The following is a 25,052-nucleotide window of genomic DNA, read 5'->3' as shown; positions in this document are numbered from 1 at the left end:
ATTTCAGAAAGCTTTTTGCACACTACATAATGTACTTTTTGTTTACATGAGTCCAGTTGCTCTTTTTGCCTACCTTTCTAGTCTTAATAACTTATAATGGTGAAGTGAAAACTTAATATTATCTCCTTATCTACCATTGGTATGTTAACCACCTTCTCGGCTAAATTCTAAAACAAAAGCTGACTGCAAGTATGCTAACTGTTCAGCCTGATTTGCCACGCATCTTAAAGCTCTTGCAGATTTCTTTCTGAAACAGTAGTCTCATACTCCAAAACCAGCCCCCTCCCTCTACCAGCAATATTTGGCCAGGAATGAATCTCATCAGCAGTAAAAAGGAGGAAGGAGTATGATGATAATGATTGATTTCAATTTTCACAGATGGCTGACATCATGATGTGGAAGTCGCTTCTCCCTTCCAAAACGTGGTTGACCTACAATTTATGTTAGACTGGTGCACCACCTGTCTGGAGGTACATGCAGGACCAAAGCAGCAGGAGTTGCTCTGATATGCTGCTTAAGCTACACATTCTGTGTAGACAAGGCATAAGGTGACAAAACTTTAAATGTACATTGCCAGTTTTACTGGCTTAAACAAACACATGGTGGCAGTTTTGTCACAGTGAAGCAACCTAAAATGCCTAATTTAATGTTAACTTTTCTACAAAACTGTGATGCACGTTGCAATGTTTTTATAATTTATATATATATATATATATATATATATATATATATATATATATATATATATATATATATATATATATATATATATATATATATATATATATATATATATATATATATATATATATATATATATAAATCTATTCATATTTGCAAGGTTGGACAGAATTAATTGTTAAAACTTGCAACATCATGAATTGAGTGAAAGGATCCCATTTGTATACATACAAAGAAATAAATGGCTGTGTGCAGTGCCATTTGTAAATGGTGACTGGTGATAAAAAGTAAAAAAACAGGTCAGCAGAAGACCACTTCCCATGACCCACACCAACCGGTGTCATCCATTATAATGGTCCACTCTAGACATCGTAATATGCCAGTTCTATATCTCTAAAACATAAAGTTAATGTAAGAGCTATAAGTGTGAGTTCAGCAAAAGGACATGTAATGTCAAATTGTGTTACGTTATATATTGTCAAATTTATGATGTTATATGTAATTATTACTTTGTATGCAGTACTTTCATGGTGAGTTAACAAATGCATTAAACTGCTTTATAGTTTTAGTATCACTCACAGTGAACATGGTTAGCAAATATTTTACTTGATGTGTTTCCCCATACTCTTCAGTCAGCCACCAGCTGTCCCTCATCTGTCTTACCTAGTGAGGAATTCATGGCAATGCATCCACTACAGTAGTACAGGCATGGCAGGACACCAAAGGCTAAAATTGATTTTTATAATCTGGTTATGTTCACTATCGATCAGATCAGAAGAAAACAGTCTTTCTGGTAGGTACAAGTGATCCGAGAGTTGTTCTTGTGCTCAGATTTCACTGCCTTTCCTACATCCACTCCATGACCTTTTATTTACATAAAAAATAAAAAATAACCATCCACTGGAGATAGATGTTGTTGACTTACTAAAGGCTGTATGATTAGTCCGTTGCATTCCCTAACCTCACCATTTAATTGCCCCCTCCTCCCCAGCTTGGTAAAAGCGAGAACAGTGACGTAAGCCTGTTTCAGACATGAACTCTAGAAAATGTCAGAAGGATCAGGTTCTGGCATTATTAGTTTCCTTTTGAGCCATGTAGCCAACATCAGGAGAGAGTCCGTGGGAGATGCGCTCTCACTTGTGAAGAAAGGCTGTGTAATTGGGCCAGGGGTGGTGCTTGGGCACTTCGAGCAGAGGGCATGACATGACGCAAAAAGAAAGCTGCGGAAGTGACAGTGTGCTTTGTATTCTGGTCGTATACCACAGAATCTTGTTCTGTTCCTTGTGTGTGTTTGGTCATTTCCAGGTCTGCCCTTACCAACAGAAGAATGGTGCTTGTATTTGCCCGGTTTCACGGCAGTCGCAGGAAATGGGCGTCATCAACACGCCGAGTCACTAGTGGTGAATTCGCCGTGGTATTATCTCCTCTATTCACAAGTGAGCTCGGTTGGAGATAATCTAGACTTTGCAGGGATCTGTCTGGGTATAATCTGAGTAATGTCAGGGCCAACGGACTTGGGCACTTGCGTTCACACATACATCCCCTCCAGATAAATTCTGGATAATGTCTGAATTCCAGTGCATGTCTGAAAGGGGCTGTAGTGAATGAATGAAGAGAGACATTCTAAAATGCAAAGAGCTATGATCGAACCTCACACAACCCTGTAGGAAGTATTTTGTATAAATCCAACTGAAGTACATGTTTTTTTCTGCCTGCTCCTCTGTGGCCCCTTTGCTCTCTATCGTCCACGTGCCACTGTGCCTAAAACATTTCTAGGGGAAACGCTGCCAGGACAATGAAGAGCATAGGTCGGGTGTGTTTCAACTACAATCATTACTCTAATCATGCTAGAACAGATCTGTCCTTTTTAAATTGAGCTATTCAAGTCATATAGCAAAAATGTCTGTGTGACTCATCACAGAAAGAATATCACAACGCCCTATGGGAAGCATTTGTTAACTGCCATCTTCAGGTCTCTCCACAGATTTTCTATTAGGTTAAGTCTGGGCTTTGGCTGGGCCACTCAACGACGGTCAGAGGTGCTTAAAGGTGAACTGTCATAGCATTGTCAGGCCGCATGCAGTCTGGTCTCTGTTATTGGCATTCTTTATGGTTTGTCTAGTTCAGGGGTCAGTGACTTTTTCTATCTGAAGAGCCCTTTTTGAAGGGGGGGGGGGTACCTAATGCATTTACATTAGGTACCACAGCCTATTGGTCTAAATGACTCTGTCTACATTACAAATAGAAAATGTGAAATTGAGCTGAAAATATGGACAACTTTGATCATCTTATTGTAAACACAGCATCTATAGAAATTCTGAATCTCTGATCTGATCTCTAAGTTGTCTGTTATACTAAAGAGGAAGGAAATTGAAACAATTAAGTTGCCAGTGCTGTGCGTAAATGTGCGCTGCCCCTCTCAATATTGCAGCTATGTAGAGACCCATTCAACCAGTGGCTGTTTGATGATTAAAGATAATTAATAAAGCTGAAAGACATTTTTTGTACTCACTACAGACCTGTCTGAAAGCCACAACATTTAAAATATGACCGTAATGGCTGTAAAATTCCGATGAAGTCATATCTGAATTTTTTCTTTTTGTTTGTTTGTTTTTTTCCAAAGCACACTCTTCTGTTTAACTGCATGTGTGCTCATGGTTTAGGTTTGTTGTCAATGCAGTAGATTGCCTTTGCTTCATAATAAATTATACAACGCATCTCACTTTTTACTGACCACTTTTTGCAAATTTTACTTCCTTAAACGTTCTCACAAATGCTTAAAAGCATTGCGACTTGCAATGCATTTTTTATTTTTATTTTTTGAAAAGCCGCTGTGAAACTAGGCATTTTGTCTGTAACAATCACAAAAATACAACTGTGAAATCCTAGAGGGTTGGAATTAGCGTTGAAAGTTATGATTATTATTATGACTTCATTTGTGTAATACTGAGCATAATTTTTTTTTTATTAGCAAATACTAGTTTTTGTCATACTATCGTGCAGCAAGAATTTTTTTGATAGTCTTATTAAAGTGAATAGTAGATTAGTATCAGTGGGGAGGGGTTCTGCAGACTATGACTTATTTATCTGTACCATCTTACCTTGCTAGTACACTGAAATGACACATTTTTACTAATCTTCATGCTGAATTACTGCAGATCAAAGACTGTTTGCTCAAGTGTTGGCGTATTCCTCCCCGTCTGAAGATGGAGGTGCTGTGTCAACCCTTACGCGCTGGCCTCTGACACTTAATTGGGCACTGCAGAGCTGTGGTTTTGGCACAGCTTAGGCAGGCTTGTTTTGGGCCTTTGATCGGATCAGCAGCTCATCAAGCCCAATAAGATTTGGCAAGTGTAGTTGGAGTTGTGTCTTGAATGTCATAATGAAAACAAACAGCATTTCCCCTCGTGGTTTTATTTTTCACACAGCTGTACTAGTAGCTCATATGGAACCCAGTAAGATGAGAATTCCAAAAGGTGGTGAAATTTTTTTTGCTGCTGATGTTTAGCTTTATAGTAGTTTAGGTGGCTTTTGGGACTCATGGGGCTTTAAACATAAAGACAACTTTTCCTGTGTTAAAAGGAATCACGGTTAGGTGTTTTCTTAAGGGAGAGAAGTGTGTCCAAAGATGAAAAGACGGGTTTATTTGTTAACTTTAAAAAAGACTTAACATACTTAACATATTTTTTCACACAAACAAAAGTAGTAGCATGCCTGTCATTTCCTGCATACTTTAATATGTGCTAATACCAATACATTACTAATTTTAAAATGGAATTTGAATCCTCGTGTTTCCATTAAACAGCTGAAGTTTCGAGTGCGTTTCAGTCATGTGAGCTGGATGCTGTGCAGGAACCAATACCCACACACAAGACCTGCCCTTTGCTCTAACCCCTTCCCTTTCAACCGATAATCGGCAGTAAAGGCTTCATTGTTCTTGTCCACTGCTTGGGTATCTGGTCATTAACCTACATTCTGAGTCGTGGCGGTAGGCTTCTTAAGGCTCTCACACTCCCTCACACCAATTTAATGGGCGTGCTCAGTGAGTCCTGGGCTGAGCTTGCCGGCAAAGTTAACCCTATGAACTCCATTCACATACAAACATTAGGCTGTTTTATGAGACTTTTGATTTATTTGTGAGCCATGCCCTAAGCCCATCTCTTGTAAATTCAGGGCTATTTCTTTTTTATGGAAGCTTTTTAAGTGATTTATTGGTCTGTGAAGCAGTTTAGCTCTCAATCTTGCATAAGAATACACATTTAGGACACAAAGTACATTATGTCTGGGCTTTACAACGGCTTAATGCTTGGATTATTATGAATTAAGCTAGACATTTTGGTGTCCTGACAGTAGTTTTGCTAATCTAACATGATTTGACCGTTTGGATGAATATTGTGAGTATACTCCATGGTACTGCACATCAGATAGAATTAGAACTTTGGTGTCTACTACTTCAAAATCAATTGACGGTTTTACTAGCCTGTTTAACTTAGGGTGCTAAATAAATAAATGGTAAGCTGTTGGAGTGGCTGGCATCCTGACAACATTTATCAGCTCCTGTGAATTGTTTGGCAGTTCCCTGGTGCTTGTTTGAGCATTTGCTCACCATTTTAGGCAATTGTAGCTATGCTTTTCCCACGTGGGAAACGTGGAAGCAAAGCCTCTTACTTCAACCCAGGAACATGGCTGGCACATTTCTGCATCTGAAAAACTAACTGAAACAAAGGCCAGACTCTGGTCTAAAGTGGCATGTTTTGTCTGTCTGGGCTTAGGGTAGAGAGAGGTGAACTGATGCTTTGAGGCATCCAGTGTCACTTGCTGTTTGTTTGTCCATGTTGAAATGCCTTGTTCAGATGACCCAGTGACAGGAGGTGTTGAAGATTTATGCTTTTAAATTTGGTGCACAGTTAAATCAAAAGGATTGAATGACTGGCTAAAAAGCTCAGCTAGATAACCCTTAAGCCTGTTTATCTTCTATTTTTTTTAGCCGTGTGATGTTGTGCACTTTTGCTTGCATGGCATTTTACACAAGTCACAAATCAATAGGAAATAATTAGGCTAAACATTTCTAGAGCACATAACAGATTTAACATATGCCGTGTAAAGCATATTTTGCAGGCATTTCAATATGTCTTATGTAAACATGTAGGCTTTTTGCGAATGTGGGATGATGCTAGAGATTGCTGGCTCTCTGCTGGGTATTGTTGCCTCTTAATGCCCCTTTCCTGTAGTCTCAGCACTCAGGCCTCTGTGCCCGGCTTTGTCCTGCTACTCATTAGGGAGTCGGCAGAGCAGGAGCAGCAGCAGCAGCAGGAGGAGGAGATGAAGGCTTGGACTGAATGCGCAACTGAGAGAGACCTCCCCCATCATTTTAGCCTGACAGCATACAGGACACGCACAACCATGTGACCGTGTGTTTACTGTTGCAGTAAGCATAGCATGTCTCTTTGAGTGTGTTGCAGGATTTTTAAAGGGACACAACAGGAAACACTGTAGCTTTTCTGTAGAATGTCTATTTTTAATAATAATTTCCTGCTGTTTTTTACTTATATTTCTCTATTGCCCTTTGACACACATGCATCCAAGGCTAGTTTTTCAGTAGGTTCCTTTGTGTGTACAGTTGTAAATTCAGCCACATGGGACACTGAGGGAAAATCGCATTTATTTTCCGCATGGTTTGTGTGAGAGCTCACAGCAGGCAGTACTCTGGAAGCTCTAGTGGAGTTACGATGCTGTTACTCCTGACGATGGTGGCGAACTGTGTGTGTCAGGCTCAGTGCTATTCTTAGCTCTCTTCCCTCCCTGTCCCATCCTGCAGTCAGTGGATCAGGTTTCCGTACTGTGCTTTTCAGCCATCCCAGCTACATCACCACCATCATGCACTCCCTCCCTCCCACCCCCTACATAAGGGGACAAGCACTGATGCAGTGGTTTTGCTGCCTCTGCTAACATGCTCCAGCACTACATGGAGATGGATGGTTGGTATTGTTATTAGTCAGCAACCAGTGGAGTTTAAGTGCAGAGACTTCTGCTTCGCATACTTAGTTTAGGATTTTATTGACTGGTTTGAATGCGGGTGAATATTTAGATTTTCAAAAATTAAGACCCAAAATAAGACCTGCAACCCTGATGGAAAACCCTGATGGGATGTTTTGGTCATACAAAACTGTTAAAACAATTTGATTACATGACACCCAAACATGTAAATCACAAAGAAAAGGAGAAAATCCTCACATTAGAGATGCTAGAACTAAGATTTTGTAGGTGGTTGAAATTTTTTCTAAAAAAAAAAAACATTGGTTAAAATAATTACAGATTACTTTTCAGTCAAATGCAACAGTATTGATTTCCTAGCTTTAGCTCTGCCATTAAGTCAATTAATTCATTGACAAATTCTTTCTGACAATAAGTTGTTTTAGCGGTCAAGTGAAAAAATCAACTATTCTTTGGTCTCTGCTTTTTTTTGCAGTTTTTTTTTGTGTGTGTGCGTTATTATTATTTGATATTTTAAAACTTTAAGCATTTTATAAATGAAATGGGGAATAAAGAAAATAATTGGGAAAATAATGAAAACATTCATTATCAGCAAAAGTGGCATTTTTTTTTTTCTTTGGTGTCTTTTTTTGGGCTAATGCATAATTTACTATACAGCATATCTTTAGACTGTTCTGTGTCTCATCATCTTAATTCTCTGAGCCTTTTTATAATCGTGATTCTGCAGTGGGTTAGGTGATTGTCGCTCAGTTTTAACGGCACAGGAATCTCATGCCAAACTAGTCTAAGCTTTAGTCACTGTGAACTATATAGTAGTCATCAAGGCAGGGTTTGATTTAAACTTGAAAAAGCCCAAGGTTAATGGCAGAGCTTGCTGGGGTTTATGCAGCCACGAGCTGCTCATGAAATGCAATGAATGTGAATGCCAGACTGGCGACTGCCCAAATACCTCTGTAATTATAGTCACACCCTCCTCGCCTCGTCTCTCGTCCAGATCGGAGTCCTGTCAGCGTTTGTTTTCTGGTCCAGTCTCAGGCTGTCCGTGCTGCTTTAATACACCAGCTACACAAGCCCCTTTACACCAATGTGTTTACTGTGGACTGCTCAGTTCTCCCTTTCAGCTGCCTGAAAGACTGTTGCTGTACATTGGCTATCTGCTGACTAATGATGGACTTTATACAGACCTCGGCTGTGCAGTGGGGCTGCGTGTTGACAAAATACCTGTCAACTCTGCCATAGTGCTCAAGCTCAGCAAAGCTTTTAAAGATGTCCAGACAAAGCAAATGTTGAATTCCTTTGAGATATGTAGTGATTTTATTTATGGTTGTGGGGCTATACTAAAAAGAAATGCACCTGAGTTCTTTCAGCTTAAACGTGTCCCTGATTAATGGACAGGGAGGATTCAGGTGAAATAAACATGTAAACGTGTAATAAACACATTGCTTAATTTGAAATGTGAATTTTGTTAGAAAAAAATCACATGTATGGATATGATATGCCAGCAGAGCTCTAACTAAAAAAAAGTATAGTGTAGTTATTTTTTTTTTTTTTTTTGTAGTGTAGTTTTTTTTTTCTTTTTTTTTTCCCCTTTAAAAAAAAAGACTGCTTTTTTTTTTTAAGGGTCAGTCACAGTGATTCCCTGAACTTCGTCACATGTTTTCAGTTTTATTTTATCTAAACAACTATATGCTCTGACAAGTTGCAGTTTGCAAGAAATTCCCCCTAATTGTTGGGACACTTTGTACAGGCGCTTTAATTATCTGTATAAGTCCAGTATACATAGACACAATGCTAGTTCTTTTCTTGGTAAAATGAATGCTGTCTGTATGTATTGTAGTTAATTTGGAATTGGATGGATGTTGAGTAATGGGGCTGTCCCATTGATTTTAGTGGTTTCTGGTGGCTTGTAGGTTTCCTAAAATAATTTAAACTGCATGGGGGAGTTATGTAGGGTAAGATTTAAAAATTTTATTTTTTTTTAATAAACAGTAAAAGTTGGAGGATCTCATGACTGCAGATCTTTTACATGATAACAAATGTCTTGTCAACTTCATGGGCATGTTCAGCTAAGTGTTATACTTTCGCCAGTGGCAGCAGGCACCCACAGTGTCCCCATTGACTCTGTTGCATGTGTTACTATGCTGACACAAACCACAATAAAGAGAAGCCTGGTTACGTGGATGAGTGGGCTAGAGTGACAACATGCAGGGAGAGGTTTCCCTATTCACAGCCCCTAAAGCTGTGATTCACACTCCCTTTTGTACTTGTTTCCTACCTGTGTTTTTTTTTTTTTTTTTTTGAAGATCATTATCAAGAAGTGCAATGGAAATTTTGGTAAAACTCCCTGAATACTGATCCCCCTCAACCTACATACTAAAACACAGCTGAGCTGCACATTGTAGTAGTACTGTTTCATACACTTTCACTAACTTCTCTCTGGGGTTAAGTGTCATTTAAGTTGACCCTTGTTTCTTCTGTGAATCAGAAGCCACAGTCTGTAAAGAGTCTATGAAGAATCACCATGTAATTGTTCTTGTCTTTAAAAAGGTCCCCTACATTTCTGGTGCTCAAAATGTCAGTTTAAACCATGTCTGAAGACAAGTGTGGCAACCAGTTACTGAATGATGTGGCAACCAATCACTGAATGATGTGGCAGCCAGTCACTGAGTGATGTGGCAGAGTGGAAATCCTTCTCATTGCTACTGTGTTTTCTGTCTTCAGGTGCATGATGACCCTGCTGTGCAGTAACTGTTACAGCTAGTCAGGTGCTGCACCATGGCCAAACCTGGGAGTGACCGAGATGGAGCCATGGTGGATAAGCAGGCGGGGAAGAAGGTACAAAAGCACAAGGGATCATTACCACTTGATTTATTTGGTTTATTCATCAAGACTACTAGTAGTATCTGGGGATTGGCTACATTGCCAAAAAAAAGTGAAAACCTTTTTCTTCAGTGTTTTTTCTCTTCTTTGTCCACATTTACTCAAAACATAAATCAAAATACTTTTATTAATTAAAGCCACATGTGCATTATAAACAAAACAAACAAAAGATCCCTAGTAAGTTTCTTTTTTTTTCTTTCATTCATGTATTGAAAAAAGGCAAAGAATAACTGGGAAGCTGTGCAACAATAATCAAAAAGTAACTCTTCCATAGCACAGGTTACTCACACTCTACAGTGTCCCTTAATGCCTCCAAAACACACACACAAAGCACTGTATCTGCACACAAAGGCAAGTGATGGGCCCACCTATGACCACAAGAGGTGAAAAAGACTTCTGCCATATTGTAAATGATTTGTGCCCATTAGGGAGCCACTATTAACACATGGGGATACTCGCACACATGCAGTTGTCTCTACATTGGCAGCAGTTTACATTACACTTGTAACTTCAGAAAAATGGTGGTGCTGGCGTTTAAATAAAACCTGAAACCACAACATGTTCCCCAGCCCTAAGTGTAATATTCTGCACTTTATTTACTCTTAATTGGCTCATTATCACAGCAAAAATGCTGCTTTCAGTTAAGGGTTAGAACTTATTGATATTTTGATTTAACTGAATATTGTTTTTGGAATAATATTTAAAGTTTAGAAAAGCAAAGTCATTGCAACTCAAGAACATTGTCCTGGAAACAAATGGAACATTTTAATCATTAAAAACATCAGGTATATTTGTAAAATTAAAATGCTAAACCGGATGAGACAAGTAGAGAGAACAGTTCTGGTTTGTGAGTTTGGAGCAGCTATTATAGCCATTAAACAATAGTCAGAATTAAAGAGAGTTGACTGACTGACTAAACCTTTAGAATATGGTCAACGTTAGCTTGTTAAAAATAATTAGCTGTTATCACAATGGGCATGCAAGAGGTAAAACGTGAAATACTGTTGTGGATGGGATTGTCAGCAAATATTTTGAAAATAGTGCTTTTCTGTATATATGACATGCTGAGTGTTATACCTCTTTAACAAATGATTTGATAAATTACACATTAGGTTTTTAACTATTTCTATTGCACTTACAGTAACAAATATACTTCATTGTACAGCAGAACTGAGTGCACATCTGGTCAGTATAACAACATTCTTGTCTATTGAATATATTTCAATAAAAGGTTGCATAAATTGCAAATTGTGCCTGGTGGCTACCGCACCTTGGTTATTCTTAGTTTGGCTATTTCTGTACTTCCTAACCACTGCTGCAACTCTGTTTTGGTTTATATCAGTAGGCTACAGAATATTATCTTTTTTTGTTGTTGGCTTATTTTTTTACGTTTTAAAAAAGTAAGCAAGCTGTATTGTTCTTCGTAGTATTGTTTATGCATTTAGCTTTAATCACACTTGCTTTTGTCATAGTGGTTACAGGTGTACTCACTTGTTTGTGTGGTAGACTGAGCTCAGGATCCTTCAAAATAGTCTGGGCTACAATTTACAAATTTGTTTTGAAGGCTACCTAGTAAGCAGACTTACAACAGGAATGAAGAGGATACTTAAGCCAGAACTGTTCCAAATCTGAATTTTAAACTTTTAATTGTTTTTGACTGTTAAACTCTAATTGATGCTTACTATATAGAAATACATGAAAATGTTGCTTTTGTGTTGCTGATGTGACCTATATAGATAAACTATACAAGTTTGGGGGTTTCAAGGACTTGCTTCTTGCTTTGTCTGTAGTATATTATTCTGTTTAACAATAAAGCATCTTTTAATTAGAAAAATTAACTACATAAGTTATTTTTTCAAACTACACCTGAATCTAAAAGGGTTTGATTTCCCCAAAGTCTTAATTTATGGTTTTGAAAACAGCAGTTAATGTAATGCGAGTCCCCGAGAATTATTAGGTAGATGAACATGATCATATTACAGGAAACAGCAGGGTGCAATCCAGGTGTGTTATGTGAAGGGTTGACTGCCTGCAGAGATCTGCATTCCTGCATCACACAGGAGTGTACGCAACTAAAGTGAAACCTCCTGGACTGATGGTTTGTAAGAACTGTTTAATATCATTTTAATTTGGCTCATCAGTGATGTTAAATGATCATACGTTTATGCTTCTTTATGAACATTTTTAAATAGAACTTCCTGTTATTTGTTTGGCATTTGGAAACTTAATCTCATTAAAGGCTGTTTCTGAAGGTGAACTTTAATATTTGTTATCTATGTTTTTTGTTTTTTGAAAATCATTTCACGTATCCTGCTGTATGGTAAAATTTATTTGCGTTTTAATTGGGGAACTTAGACTTGATGTCTGGCATAAAATTTCCTGCCAGTAAAATAAAACATGCACTTATGACACATCTGATTCCTATTTCGTAGGAATATTTCATTGGTTTGATTTCCTAGCTAAGTTTAAAAAGTGGATGCAGACCAGTCATTTGATCATTGTTAAATATTAAATTTAGACCTTGTGACAAAATGGCCGAAAAAACTAATGAAACTGAACATGGACTACAACCTAATGTAAACCAAACCTAATTAATCTCTGCATGTTTCAGGTATGGCTTATGTAACATTGCTAGCTTCATCACTTTGTTAAAATGACAGCATCCTGACAATCAAGAATTTCTCATATCAGAATCTAGAGGCTAAAATAACGGGATGCAAATCTGGGTTTTAAGTTTAGGATTGGGTAATGTTACCAGCACATACAGGCAGTCAAAGCTTTGCTTTACACACCTTGATTGCAATGAGTTGTTTTCCGTGCACCGGACAAATTATCGTGTGCACAAATTATCTTTTTTGTGAGCACGGGATAATTTTGCTGGGTGCTGGGTTTTCTGCTCATGTCCCTTTTAAGGGCTCTGTAATATTTCCATTGGTGCTGACCATTTTAAGGGCTCTTGTATGTGTAGTTGAGATGGGTGGGTGATCAGAGTTAATTCTCACAGGAGGTGACAAAACAATCTTCTGTCACAGTCCATTTAGCAGCTACTTTAATTGTCTTACATGTGACTTGTATGTGAGTATTTAAATTTCCGTATTATTCATTGGAGACAGTGGTCATATTTAAGCAGCTTTGTGCTAGTTGGTACAATGTCTTGTGCAGTTTCTCTTTTTTGTTTTTTTGATTTTTTTGGTAATTTGCCTAATGGGTATATAGTGTATGTCAATGAGACTGAAGCAATACTTAATAATAATTTTCTCCATAAATAAGAGTTGACAATTTTCTCTGCCTAACTCTCCTACTTTTAACACTGCCAGAAACCTCAGACTTGCACTTCTGGCATATTGCTTTACTGGGATCAAAGGAGCACTACGCTGCAAACATTTTTCTTCCTGCTGGAAATGTATTTACTACATGAAGTGCAGCTCCCTAAAAGCAGTGGTATTGAAAAATCTTTGTCTGCAGATCCGTGTAAGAACCGGTTAATGGGAACTGTAGAAGATTGGGATAAACAAATATTTCTGGTGCTACTCTATAGGCTTGTTGTTGTGGACGGTGTCAGTTGTGACACATACTCACTAGCCACAATATTAGGTACATCTTGATGGTACTGGGCTGTAATGCAAATTTAGCTCGATTTCTTACCTAGCAAGGAGGACTGCTATACCATATGGTGCCATCTACAATCTATTGTGATAATTGTCTCCCATGATAATACCAAGCTGGATGGAAGGCTGTGCCAAAAAAACATTATGCCAATCCAGACTTCTTCTTTGTTTTTTTTTTTAAAGATAGTTTTAAGCCTATATCACACAACTCTATCAATGCCTTTTACTTTTGATGAATTTGTTTGTGTGATTTGTCAGCAAATGCTTTAATATGTCCCTTGGTGGTTTCCCACTACGGTTTCATTTCTACAAATTCGTTGTTGTGCCTGACCAACAGTCAGATATTCAGTTCACTGCTGTACAAGACTCCCTAGAAGCACCAAATGCTTTGTGTTTTTTCTGTAAATGTATGACACTTACTCTTGGTCTTTCACTCTTCACATGGCAGAGAACTTTGCCTTGGGAAGAAGATGTTAGTGACTCACACATGCAAACCTGCTGCCTGCCTGTAAGACTGAAACATGTTGCAGAGACACAACACCACCTGTAACATAATCATGAGCGCCTTGTTATATTAGTTTTGGCTTTCAGCAAGCTGTAGTCTCAACTGAAGCACTACCCACATGTTAATTACAACCCTTAATTTGTTGTGCCTCTAATCAGAGCTTTTAAAGGGTGCTGGCTTAGTTTATTCTTTGCTGCGTTCTGTTTGTGTACATGTAATGATAAGTTGCAAATGTGCTCACACCTTCGCTCTATCTGACATCTCTGATTATACTTTCTCTTCACTTTCGACAGAGCAAAGAAAAATTGTCCCCTTTTACTAAAACTCCGAAGCTGGACCGGAGTGAATTGCTGGGGAAGGAAGGGAAAGCCAAGTCTTCCATGAAGCGTAAGCTCTCCTTCACAACTAGTCCACCCCGGACAGAGGAGCGAGACTCTGACACCGGTAAGGGCTACTGCTGCTCCACCTTTCTCTTCCTCCTCCAAAAACCATGCTGCTGGCTTACTGCCGTGTCCTTACACTGCTCCCTGGTGGCCTGCTGTTGAATCTTTTCTTTATTTACTCATGCTTAAGAAGTGATAGCCAAAGTCTACAACATCAACTTGTGTTTGGAAATTACCCAATAAAATAAGTTATTTAATAAAACACAGCTATACATTTGTGAGCCAGTATTAAAGTGTTAGATCTGCAGTAAGAACCACTTGGCATGGAAATAAGAGCCACAGACTGTTTTAAGAAAGCTGGGAAGTACAAAAATATTGCCTAGTGTTGAATGCTGGGTTGTGATAAGATCTGCAATGATGACTTCTCTGTGTGACTTCCCAGATATGGTCATAGATTTTCAGACGCAATGCTTCATTCGAGTGTTTAGCTTCACATTGGGGAGACTGTGAACTTAGTCTTAATCTTGACACTTCTAAGTGTGTAAATATATTATTCTGCTTCTGTCTGTTAGACCTTTAAACTGTACATTTACATCAGAGCTAAGACCTAAAAGTAGTTTTAGTTTATCATCCAGCCATAATTAACATAAATGTGTTGCTCAGACTGATCCTAGTCCTGCATATTTACCTTGTGTATACAGAAAAGCTCCACGTAATGACTTTCCTTGTGTGGTCCTGCGTCATTTTAAGAACCCTTCATTTTGAATTCACTGAGTGTAATTTCTGTTACATGTTGATATAAACCTAAAGTAGCATGGAGGGTGGTTTTGCCTTCGCAGCAGTCTCTTCCTAGTGCCCCCTCAGGTCCTGTGTTGAGCAGCTGTTGGAAGAAGGCATTTAATGACTTCACTGACCACCTCGGATTGGATCTTCTCTCCTGTCTTCTGTGTTGCCATGACTCATAATCTGTGCCGTGGAGTGCGAGTCTGCCTTTGTGTCTGTCTGTGTTTGAGCTCATGTGAGATGAGGAGGGTGAGAGTGTGCGCGTTAATGCAGTGCTTTCCCACCCTTCCACCCTCGCTTGCTCTCCCCTCCCTCATCTCTCCCCTCCCCGTATTCTCTGCTTTGCACTGTAGATGACTCAGACCCAGGCCAGTCGAGTGAGACCTGGGGAGAGAGATTAGTGCCTCCCTGCAGGATATACGCAGGTAATCGCTGCAGCCCGATCCTCGGCCCCCGTGTCCTCCAATCAAGACAACCACTTTACGCTACAGTGTTGCTGTACCCACACATACACACATGCATGTGTGTGTGTTTTTGCCCTGCATCTACCCTGTTACGGCTCACGCATGTCTGTGCTTGGTAACAAACGATCAACGGAAACGGGGTGCTCGAGGTGTGCCTTCTGCACTTGGCTGGCTTAAGAGAATGCAGTTTTTTGTTTGTTTTGTTTTTTTTCTTTTTTCAATTGTTTTTTCTTTCTTTTTCAAACCTCATGCTTGTCATCTGTTTCTCAGCTTGCTCAACAGATACAAGGGGAGGAAGAAAACAATGTCACTGTGATGATAAAATAGCTGTTAGAAATAAAAAAATTTTACTGTTCTTTAAAATATATTCTTCTTTGGGTTGCAGATAAAGATGGACCAGACAAGAAGAAGGTGAAAAAGGAGACTGGGAGCAAGAAGTCTCAAGCTCCCAACCTTTTGTTTGGGTATCCTCTGTCAGAGCGCAAACAGATGGCTCTCCTCATGCAGATGACTGCCAACAGTCCAGGTTTGTGTGCCTGCTTTCTCACTATAAACACATCCTCAACATGGTTGAGATCATATTTATTGTTGTATGAGTCATACTTATGCATACATGACATGCAAACTCTTAATATTTTAAGGTAGTTTTTCTTTTTTTTATATGAGTGTTCTAATGTAACTGCTGACCTGGGAAGATGGCAATTAATTATGTGGTATTTCTGAAGCTTTTAATAGTTAATGTTCTGTTTGCATCCAATTTGTAACCAGTATATTTGAAAGAGGTTATTTTTGTAAATGATAGTAGTTTGATGGTTAATGGATACGTGTTGAAAATGCACAGGTACTGAGCACAGGTTGTCTGCTTTCCAGTAAAACCTGTCTCAGTCAGTGTGTTCACATGTACTTAAGTGACCTGGTTACTCAGAAATCAGGTTATGCCAGTAATCAGAGAAGGCATTTACATGCACTGTAGTAGTTATATTGTGCATGCACACATATTAGAAATTGTTTTGTGTTTGAAAGGCAGGAAAATCCTTGTTGTCAAAACCACATTTCTGTGCAATAAAGAATTAGGTTTACTATGCCTCTTCACCATCAATGCTGATTGAGGATATCTTGCAAATGATGCAGATCACCCACTCCCATTGCTAAAGCGTCCTACTGATGGTGTTAGGCGGCATGTATCATCATTACATGAACTCTGGGTCTGACACATGTTTTTCACTTGGATCACCTCAGACTCATCAGTTCATAAAGCTTTCTTCCAATAATCTACATTTAGTTGTCCTTTTCTTCTAATTTTCAAACCTTAGTTGGGTTGTTTCATGGCAACTCAGCCCATGAGTCCAGCCACCTTGAATGTCTATACTCACAGTGTCTGTGCACACTGCTTATTCTTATTTTATTCAACAATGCAGCCAATTCAGAAGCAGTAACCTGTCTGTCTGTCACCAGAACGCTTTAAAAGCACTTGTCCTTTTGGGCAGATGCGCACTGGGGCTTTCCACTGCATTTTTTGTCTTGATTGGATCCAGTTCCATCATGTCTCTGGAGACTACAGTGGACACATTTTAAAGAAATCTTATTAGTATAGACTGAGTGTCTATGTTTGGTCATTTGTAGTTCTAATTTACACTGAAAATGACAGGAATAAACCTGGCAGGGAAAATAAACCTGGCAGGGATATGCTTGATCTATTTAAGAGCGTTCACACTTGGATTTCTGGGGAAATAAGTTCAGGAGAATATCATTGATTTTATTAGACTGTTATCTTGAAAGTGGGGTTCAACATTCAGATTTCATTTGATCATTATACTGTGCTCAAATATGCTTAAAAAATATATATTGTTCTCTTCTGTGTGTTTTATGATCTATTTACAATGATTAGATTGATTAAAACTAAAGGTAAACAAGGTGGCCACTACCTGAAACAAAAACAGATGAACTCATCAATTAAATACTGTTCTTCTCTGTCTGTGCGCAGACTCCACACCCAGTCACCCCTCTCAAACAACTCCTGTGCAAAAGAAAGTCCCAAGTAGCGCATCATCTCGACAAAAGGACAAGGTCAACAAGAGGAACGAGCGAGGGGAGACGCCCCTTCACATGGCAGCCATCCGGGGGGACGCCAAGCAAGTTAAAGAACTTATTAGCCTTGGAGCTGATGTCAACGTCAAAGACTTTGCAGGTACAGGCCCCCAGGAAGTGATCATTTTACAGCTTTTTTCATTTTTGGATGGTAGCTATTACTGTAAAAGTTGACTTGTAAGTTGCTTTAGATAAAAGTGTTTGCCTAATGACTAAATGTAATGTAGCTATTAAGGACAAAAGATCACTAACAGCTGCTAATTCAGAGGTAATATCACGTGAAAACAAGGACATTGTGCACTTTACTTTCTGTATGCAGGCTTTTGTGTACAGTGTTATGTTTTTACCTACAATGTCGTCTCTCTGAAAGAGTTACACAAATAAGAAGAGTCTTGTGAGTTCTTAAAACAAGTCTCTAAACTTTTCAATGCTTTCTGCTATCACCAGGTTGGACCCCTCTTCATGAAGCCTGTAATCTTGGTTTCTATGATGTGGCCAAGGTTTTAATAGCAGCAGGTGCAGAAGTGAACACGCAGGGTCTGGATGATGACACTCCACTCCATGATGCTTCCAGCAGCGGACATAAAGATGTAAGAGCTTAACTTGAAGAAGTCATCATTGTATGACTTGAAAGTAAACTGCACATGTATAATCACTGATCATGTGAGAAGAAAAGATACATAAATTTAGTCATGTAGCAACTGTACACCTGTACGCATACTGTAGCTCATAAACCAATTAAAGTCCGAGTTAAGTCCAAAATGTAGTGTTTTTAAAATTGGAGGATATCTTGGGTTGTTGCCTGAAGTAAAACTAAACATGACAACAGATATCTTAACAGTAGTGTGTGGATAGATTTCTCTGTGATTAAAGGTGCCTTTAGCCTTTACTAACAAGATTATAGTATCAGTTTTAAAGTGTAAAGTTATGCTGCTTATCTGTATAATTGTATGTACTGAAAACATTTGTTCAGTTGAGTTTCTCCATTAGGCAGTAATTTAAAATCAAAATTCAAAGTTTTCAGATTTACATTTAACAAATTGTATGTGGAGATTCTCAATATAAATTTTTTGTTTTGTGTAGGTTGTCAAATTGCTCCTACGTCATGGTGGAAATGCTTTCCAGGCCAACAAGCGTGGGGAGCGGCCAGTGGACGTAGCAGACTCCCAGGAGCTGGAGCAGCTATTAAAGGGAGAGGTGCCATTGTCTGATCAAGATGACAGCTCTTCAGGTATGCAGTGCAAACCTGTGCAAAACTTGACACCCTCCTGTGTTAAGTGACATATTAAGTTTAATATTACTGGGTAATATAAATTTAATATTTTAATATTCCTATTTACCGCACCTTGCGTCATGAGGTTCACTGTTATTGGACAAAGTGGGTTTAAACATTAAATCTCTACAATGGCTTTCTCTCTACAAAGGACTTGTATGAAGTGAAGGTGTTGAATGTTTTACTTGCACTGGTGATTAATTTCATGACAAGTTCAATATAAATGTTTCTTTTTTTGATCAAAATAAGTAGTTTGATCAAAATACAATGTAACCTGTTGTTGAGGGAAAAACTCCATTTGTCACGTTCAGATAAGTCATTTACTGTTAGATAAGTGTATTTGTATGAAATTATTAATTTGAATTATACAGTGTATCAAAATAAGTCTTTTCTTCTCCAGAGTCTGAAGATCCACCATCTGTCAATCCATCCAGTGTGGATGACAACATGGAAGACTCTGATACTGAAAAGGACTCAGAAGGCAAACCTGCCACAAAAGCATCATCCTCCGTGCCAGGGCTGGATGAGTACGAGTTTAAGGATGAGGAGGAGGAGGAGGATCTTAGTAAAGCCCTGAATGACAGGCACATTCTCCGGAGGGAACTACGGCAGCGGGAGAAGGAAGACAAAGATAGGAATAACGTGGCAGGAAAGCAGGGTGGCAAGGGGGATTCCTCCTCTAAGTCCAAAAAACAAAAGTCTTCTCATGTTCACTGCAGCTCAGATACCTCAAGCGACGAAAGCATTTCAGAGAAAAGGAACTCACCCACCTGCTCTCAGGGCTCAGAGAGCCTCAAGGCAGATACAAGGTCTAAAAAGGACAATGCTGAGCAAAAGGACAAGGGCAAAGTTAAGAGGAAAAGCAAGAGCCAGAATAAAAACAAGGAAAACCAAGAGGATGGTAAAGAAAACAGCAAATCTTTGGTCCTCTCCCTCGCAACTGTGTCGGAGAGCACAGAAAAGGTTCGAGAGGAGGACTCATTCAAGATGTCTTTCAGTCCTAAAGATGACTCTTCTGTCCACCTCTTCCATTTGTCGTCCATCAAGTCTCCTAAACTAAACCACAGCCTGACGGACAAACAAACACCACTGAAGCAGGAAAATACTAAGATGTGTGTTTCCATCAGTGACGGCTCCTGTCCGATGGACGGTGTCAAATATAACCACTACACAGATGCTGACTACTGCACTGAAGCCTCCAGCACCAAAGGGTGCAAGCACAAGGAAAAGAGCAAACATCAACAGAAGGACTCGAGTGTAGATGGAGACGATGGTCGTTTGAGCCCTTACAAAGATGGCAGCATAGGAAATAGTATAGACAGCAATGAAGGTGCCTTGCGGAAAATGGACGTAGACGGCAAAGTAGTAAAGAAGCATAAACTTAAACACAAGGAGAAGGACAAACACAGGAGGGAATACGAGGCAGAGCAGAGCCGCCACAGGCAGAAGGAAGCCAGGAAAGACAGCCACAGGAATTTGGAGTTTGACAGAGAGTTCTGGAAAGAGAATTTTTTCAAAAGTGATGAGACAGAAGAACCTTTGCCAACGAAAAAGGAAGGTGAAGACTTGCTTCAGAAGAGCTCTGATTCTTCTCCTGTCAAAGACGAAAGGAACACAAAGGACAAACACTCCAGCAGCAAGGACAAGAGACAGAGAGAGGAGCGAGAAAAAGACAAGGCTGTGAAAAAAGGCCAAAAGGAGGCTGCTGGTAAAGAGGAGAAGGTAAAGGATTCAAAGCTAAGCGAGCGTGACGAGAGGCTGGACTGCCACAGCTTGGGGCGGATTCCTGAGGAGTCACTGCAGAGCAACAGCATGAAAGAAGAGACAGAAGAGAAGCCCATAAGTGGGATCACAGCTGATCAGGAACAGCTGGAGCCCTCTGAAAAAGGCTCACGCGAGAAAACTGACAAGAGGCTTCTAGGAAAAGAGAAGGATTCAGAAAAAATGGAGAAAAGGCATCTTGACAAAGAAAAAAAGGTTAAAACAGAGCAGACTGACAAAGCTGAATCTCAGAATTCAGTGGATCGTTGGAAGGAAAAGGAGAGAACGGGAACCATTTCCTCCCACTCGCCTGGAGATAAAAACTACAAAGAGAATGAGAAACTAAAATCTTCATCTGCAACAAAAAAGCATGAAGATAACAGGAAAAATAAAGATAAGATCGACAAACGTTCTGATAGAGAATACAGTGTTGGGGATCATAGAGAAAAGGATCGCACAAACTCTGATAAGAAAGGAAAACCTCTGGAGAAGACCACAGATCATAGTAAATCTGATCGCTCCAAAGAAAAAGACTGTGAGAGGAAGAAGAGAGATAAAATTAAAGATGGGGCTCTTTCTTCAAATTCTAATCTGAAATTACTTTTAGAAGAGAAGAAGAGCTATCTGTCTGAGAACAGCAGGTCTTTATCTTCAAAATCAAAGGACGAATGTATGAGAACACCAGAAAAGGATCGCGACCGGAGAGAACGGGACAGAGACTCAGAGAGACACAAGGATAAAGAGAGAAGCAAAGACCGCTCCCAACAGGCCAAAGTCAGCAAGATCAAACTCAGCGAGGCTGATGTTGACAAGGCCAAGTCAAAGGCCACGCCAGCAACACGGGACACCAAGCCGAAAGAGAAAAGGCTGGTGAATGACGACCTGATGCAGACCAGTTTTGAGCGCATGCTCAGCCTAAAGGACCAAGAGATTGAGCAATGGCATCGAAAACACCTGGAGAAAATCAAGCAAAAAGAGCGGGAAAGACTTAAACAACGTCCACTAGCGGACCCAGGGAAGTCCAGACCTAAAGATCGAACAAAGACTGAGCAGTGTTTGAGCAAGGAGATAATGCGCTCAAAAAGCTCTGAAGCTTCTGATCTTCACAGCAGAGAAAAACCTTTGAAGGATGGCACAAGCCCTAAAACAGTGTCTCTTGACGGAAAGAGTCTTTCTTCCATCGGCGCAAAGGTTATGTCAGCTGTGGAAAACTGTCTGACCAGATCACCCAGACCAGAGAGCGAACGCTGTGGCCTCATGTCCAGATCTGTGTCCATGGTCTCTGTTGCTAGCTCAGAGGATTCATGTCAGGCTACAACATTAACACCCAGACATGGTGAATATGACTCTGACATGAACCTGGAAGCGTCAGACTCTCAGCCTGCATTCCTCCAGTCTTCCCTTGTCATACAGGCCACTAGATCGTCATCTGTTCACATTAAAGACTGCAACAGTCTTCCTGAAGTTCAGCAGAGTAACCGGACAATGCTGTCCAACCGACATGAGACTCCATACCTCAGGGCTATTCTGGATGAGGATGCAAACTCATCCACTGAGGGTAAAGCTGTTGAAAACATACCAAAATCCAGTCTGCCCAGTGAGGAACTAAGAACAAGAGAAAACTTAGGAGAAACAGAAAAGAGCCTCAGTAGTCAAGCGTACATGAATGCAGTGGTTGATTCAGTCGCAGACAGAGAAGGGAGTGCTCCTGGCTGCTCAACACCACAAATGTTAAACAAAGATCTTCCTAGTAAAAACCTGGCTCTTTCACAGTCCAGCCTCTCACAAGGTAGCGGCTCTCAAACTGGCTCAACAGAACAGAAAGCTCTTCCTTTTGAATCTCCTGTTGTGAAGGACATCCAGTGTCCAGAGACTTCACATGCAGAATGCAGTAACAAGGAATCTGATCAACTATCAGTACATGCTGCTACTCTGTCTGCCGAATCATCAGAGCTCGCTGACATGAAAATCTTCCAGCAGAGAGAACCACTCTTACCTTCTGCTGTGGAGAGCCTTCAGCAGCACGACATGGGTACCACAGAGGTTTCTGACCAGAAAGACAAACTTGAGGTCGTCGATGGACAAGAACAAGAAAGCGTAGAGACTGTTTCCGAAAACTTCAGGACAGAGTGGGTGGGAAGTCCTCTGCCATCCACCAGTTCACACATTCCCTGCTCCACTACTGGAGAGTCCTTGCCAAGTTTTAGAAAAAGTAACTCAGAGTCCAAATGTTCTGAAGAGGCTATGGATGTAAATAATCCTGACTGCAAGAAATCAAGACCTTCTAGTGACAATGCAGGCCCGTGTATTGATGCTCAGATGGAGAAAAAGGACAGCGTGTCCTCTGTGATAGCAGAACTTAAGGCTGAAGAGATGACTGACATGCCACAGATCTCAGACAAAAACTGTGGTGCTGATGATATTTCTGCTCCAGCAGAGAGTTCTTCATCTGAGGGAAGTGTGGCTGCTGAGGATCTATATGAATCGAAAGCAGAGGCCACCACAGAGCTGATGGAAGTGACACCTTCTGACGAACAACCAGAGTCATCATCTTCTTCCGCTGTAGAAGAACAGAGTCAAAGCTTTGTCCAGTCTGCAGCTCAGTCAGACATTGGCAGCAGTGGTTCAAGGAGCTCCTCTCCCCAGTCTGGAGAGGGGGAGTCAGATTCTTTAGGCGCTAAGCTCAAAGTTCGCACCGCAGAAGAGGAAGTGGACATGCACGTTCCTCATCCCCGCAAGAGAAAGATGCCCAAAGTGTTGACCTCTCAGCCGTGCTCCACGAATCACCAGGAGAAGGAGAGAGGCCAGCAATCTCTGGCTGCAATTGTGGACTCTTTAAAGCTGGAGGAGATTGAACCCTATCAGACGGAGAGGGCCAACCCTTACTACGAGTTCCTGCATATCCGAAAGAAGATCGAGGAGAAGCGCAAAGTGTTGTGCAGCGTCACCCCCCAACCACCACAGTATTATGACGAATATGTGACCTTCAACGGATCCTACCTCTTAGATGGGAACCCACTCAGCAAGCTCTGTATACCAACAGTGAGTGCCTCATTCTTTTCTCATCTTCTCAGATTTTGTTTACGAATTCCTGATTCAGTAGTTTCCCACAGAAAATTGGCTATTCCAGTGTTAAGAAACTGATTTTGCTGGTGCAAAATATGGACTCGTGCATATTTTTAAAGATTTTGTATTTTGGACTCTAAATGAAACCAACATAAGGTTCAGTTGCTCACAGTCTAATATAGTTTGTCTGTATTGCCACTGGGCAGCACCTTTGGGATAACCATGACCTTGCAGATCGAAAGTGTTCCCAGCCATATTAAGAGTTATGTTTGTTGGATAAATTCTTTTGATGTTAATCTTAGATCTGTAGGACTGGGTTTTGATTATCAAAGAGCAATGTAAAAAAAAAAAAAAATATTTAGCTGTTTATTTTCATTATTTTTGATATTTAACAAGAAAAATTTCAGTTCTGGACCTGACTTGCAAACCTGCATCAGTCTGGGGGTTTGATAAGTGTGTGTTTGTGTGTGTGTGTGTGTGTGTGTTTTGCTTCTGAACAGATAACACCACCTCCATCGTTACCCGAGCAGCTGAAGGAGATGTTCAAACAGCAAGAGGTTGTTCGCATGAAACTACGACTACAACACAGCATTGAAAGAGTATGTACTTTTACTCTTGTAGCTTTTTGTTTAGATTACATTTATCTCTTTCAGAGGTTTAAACACGAGCGCAAGTTACATCCTACAGAGATTTTGTAATACGCCTGTTGGTTGCAGATACAATACATTCAGGCTCGGTGTTTAATGGTTTGACTTAATTTTGTCCTTTTAGGAAAAACTGATCGTATCAAATGAGCAGGAAGTCTTAAGAGTCCATTATCGGGCAGCAAGAACACTAGCCAATCAGACTCTGCCTTTCAGTGCCTGCACAGTTTTATTGGATGCTGAAGTTTACAACATGCCTCAAGATGTCCAGGTATGCTACACACAAATCTACCTGTGGGCTTTTTCGCTAGCCTGGTAATCTTTAGTGATTTCTGTAGAAATTCAATGTGTTCATAAGTCATTTTGTGTTTCTTCCACAGAGTGATGATGGTAAAACATCAGTAAGAGACAGATTCAACGCCCGGCAGTTTATGTCCTGGTTACAAGATGTAGATGACAAATTTGATAAACTAAAGGTAACAAGTCTTTTTTTGTTTTACTGTGAAAAGTAGTCGGAACAGAACAAAGTGAAAGTGAATCAGGTTTATTTTAATCTAAAACTGAAACGATGAGTTTACTATTTGATTTCCACAATTATTTGTTGTCAATTTCACTTTGGTAATTGAAGAAATGTTATTAACTATTTGCTTGTTCCGTCTTCCTTCTGAGGCTGTTTTCTTCTAAAACTTTGGGGTTTTGGACTGTTGGCCTTACAAGCAATCCGGATAAAAACTATGATGGTTGTCTCTTTATTTTCTGACTTTTTATAGTAAACTATACGATGTATACGATAAGACAGACAACAGTCATAGCAATGTTTCCAGAGGACACTAAAAAGTGACGGACATTTAGATTTGTAAATGTATTTTTAGTTGCCCCTAGAGTCGTTTGTGTTGTGGCCTTTGCAGTACTTTTCCTTTTT

General features: G+C 39.9%; 1 protein-coding gene across 5 annotated transcripts in view; it reads left to right on the top strand.

Annotated features, from left to right (window-relative positions):
* ankrd12 (ankyrin repeat domain 12) overlaps nt 1-25,052 on the top strand; it is a 35,372-nt gene that overhangs the window by 8,719 nt on the left and 1,601 nt on the right. Inside the window, exons 2-13 of one of the 5 annotated variants that reach the window (XM_067475528.1) lie at nt 379-548; nt 9,397-9,510; nt 13,962-14,112; nt 15,188-15,259; nt 15,684-15,824; nt 17,283-17,486; nt 17,834-17,976; nt 18,470-18,617; nt 19,060-23,462; nt 23,987-24,085; nt 24,258-24,401; nt 24,511-24,606. In XM_067475528.1, coding sequence (XP_067331629.1) covers nt 9,451-9,510; nt 13,962-14,112; nt 15,188-15,259; nt 15,684-15,824; nt 17,283-17,486; nt 17,834-17,976; nt 18,470-18,617; nt 19,060-23,462; nt 23,987-24,085; nt 24,258-24,401; nt 24,511-24,606 — 5,661 coding nt within the window. In that variant the 5' untranslated portion in view covers nt 379-548; nt 9,397-9,450. Of the gene's footprint in view, nt 1-378; nt 549-9,396; nt 9,511-11,537; nt 11,658-13,961; nt 14,113-15,187; nt 15,260-15,683; nt 15,825-17,282; nt 17,487-17,833; nt 17,977-18,469; nt 18,618-19,059; nt 23,463-23,986; nt 24,086-24,257; nt 24,402-24,510; nt 24,607-25,052 lie in introns of those variants that run through there. The other 4 variants (XM_067475529.1, XM_067475527.1, XM_067475531.1 and 1 more) reach the window with 4 other exon arrangements.

The sequence above is a fragment of the Channa argus genome, chromosome 14 (genome assembly GCF_033026475.1).
Source record: "Channa argus isolate prfri chromosome 14, Channa argus male v1.0, whole genome shotgun sequence".
Lineage (NCBI taxonomy): Eukaryota > Metazoa > Chordata > Actinopteri > Anabantiformes > Channidae > Channa > Channa argus.
Note: the sequence above shows the minus strand (reverse complement) of the source record. Positions and strands in the feature narration are given on the sequence as shown.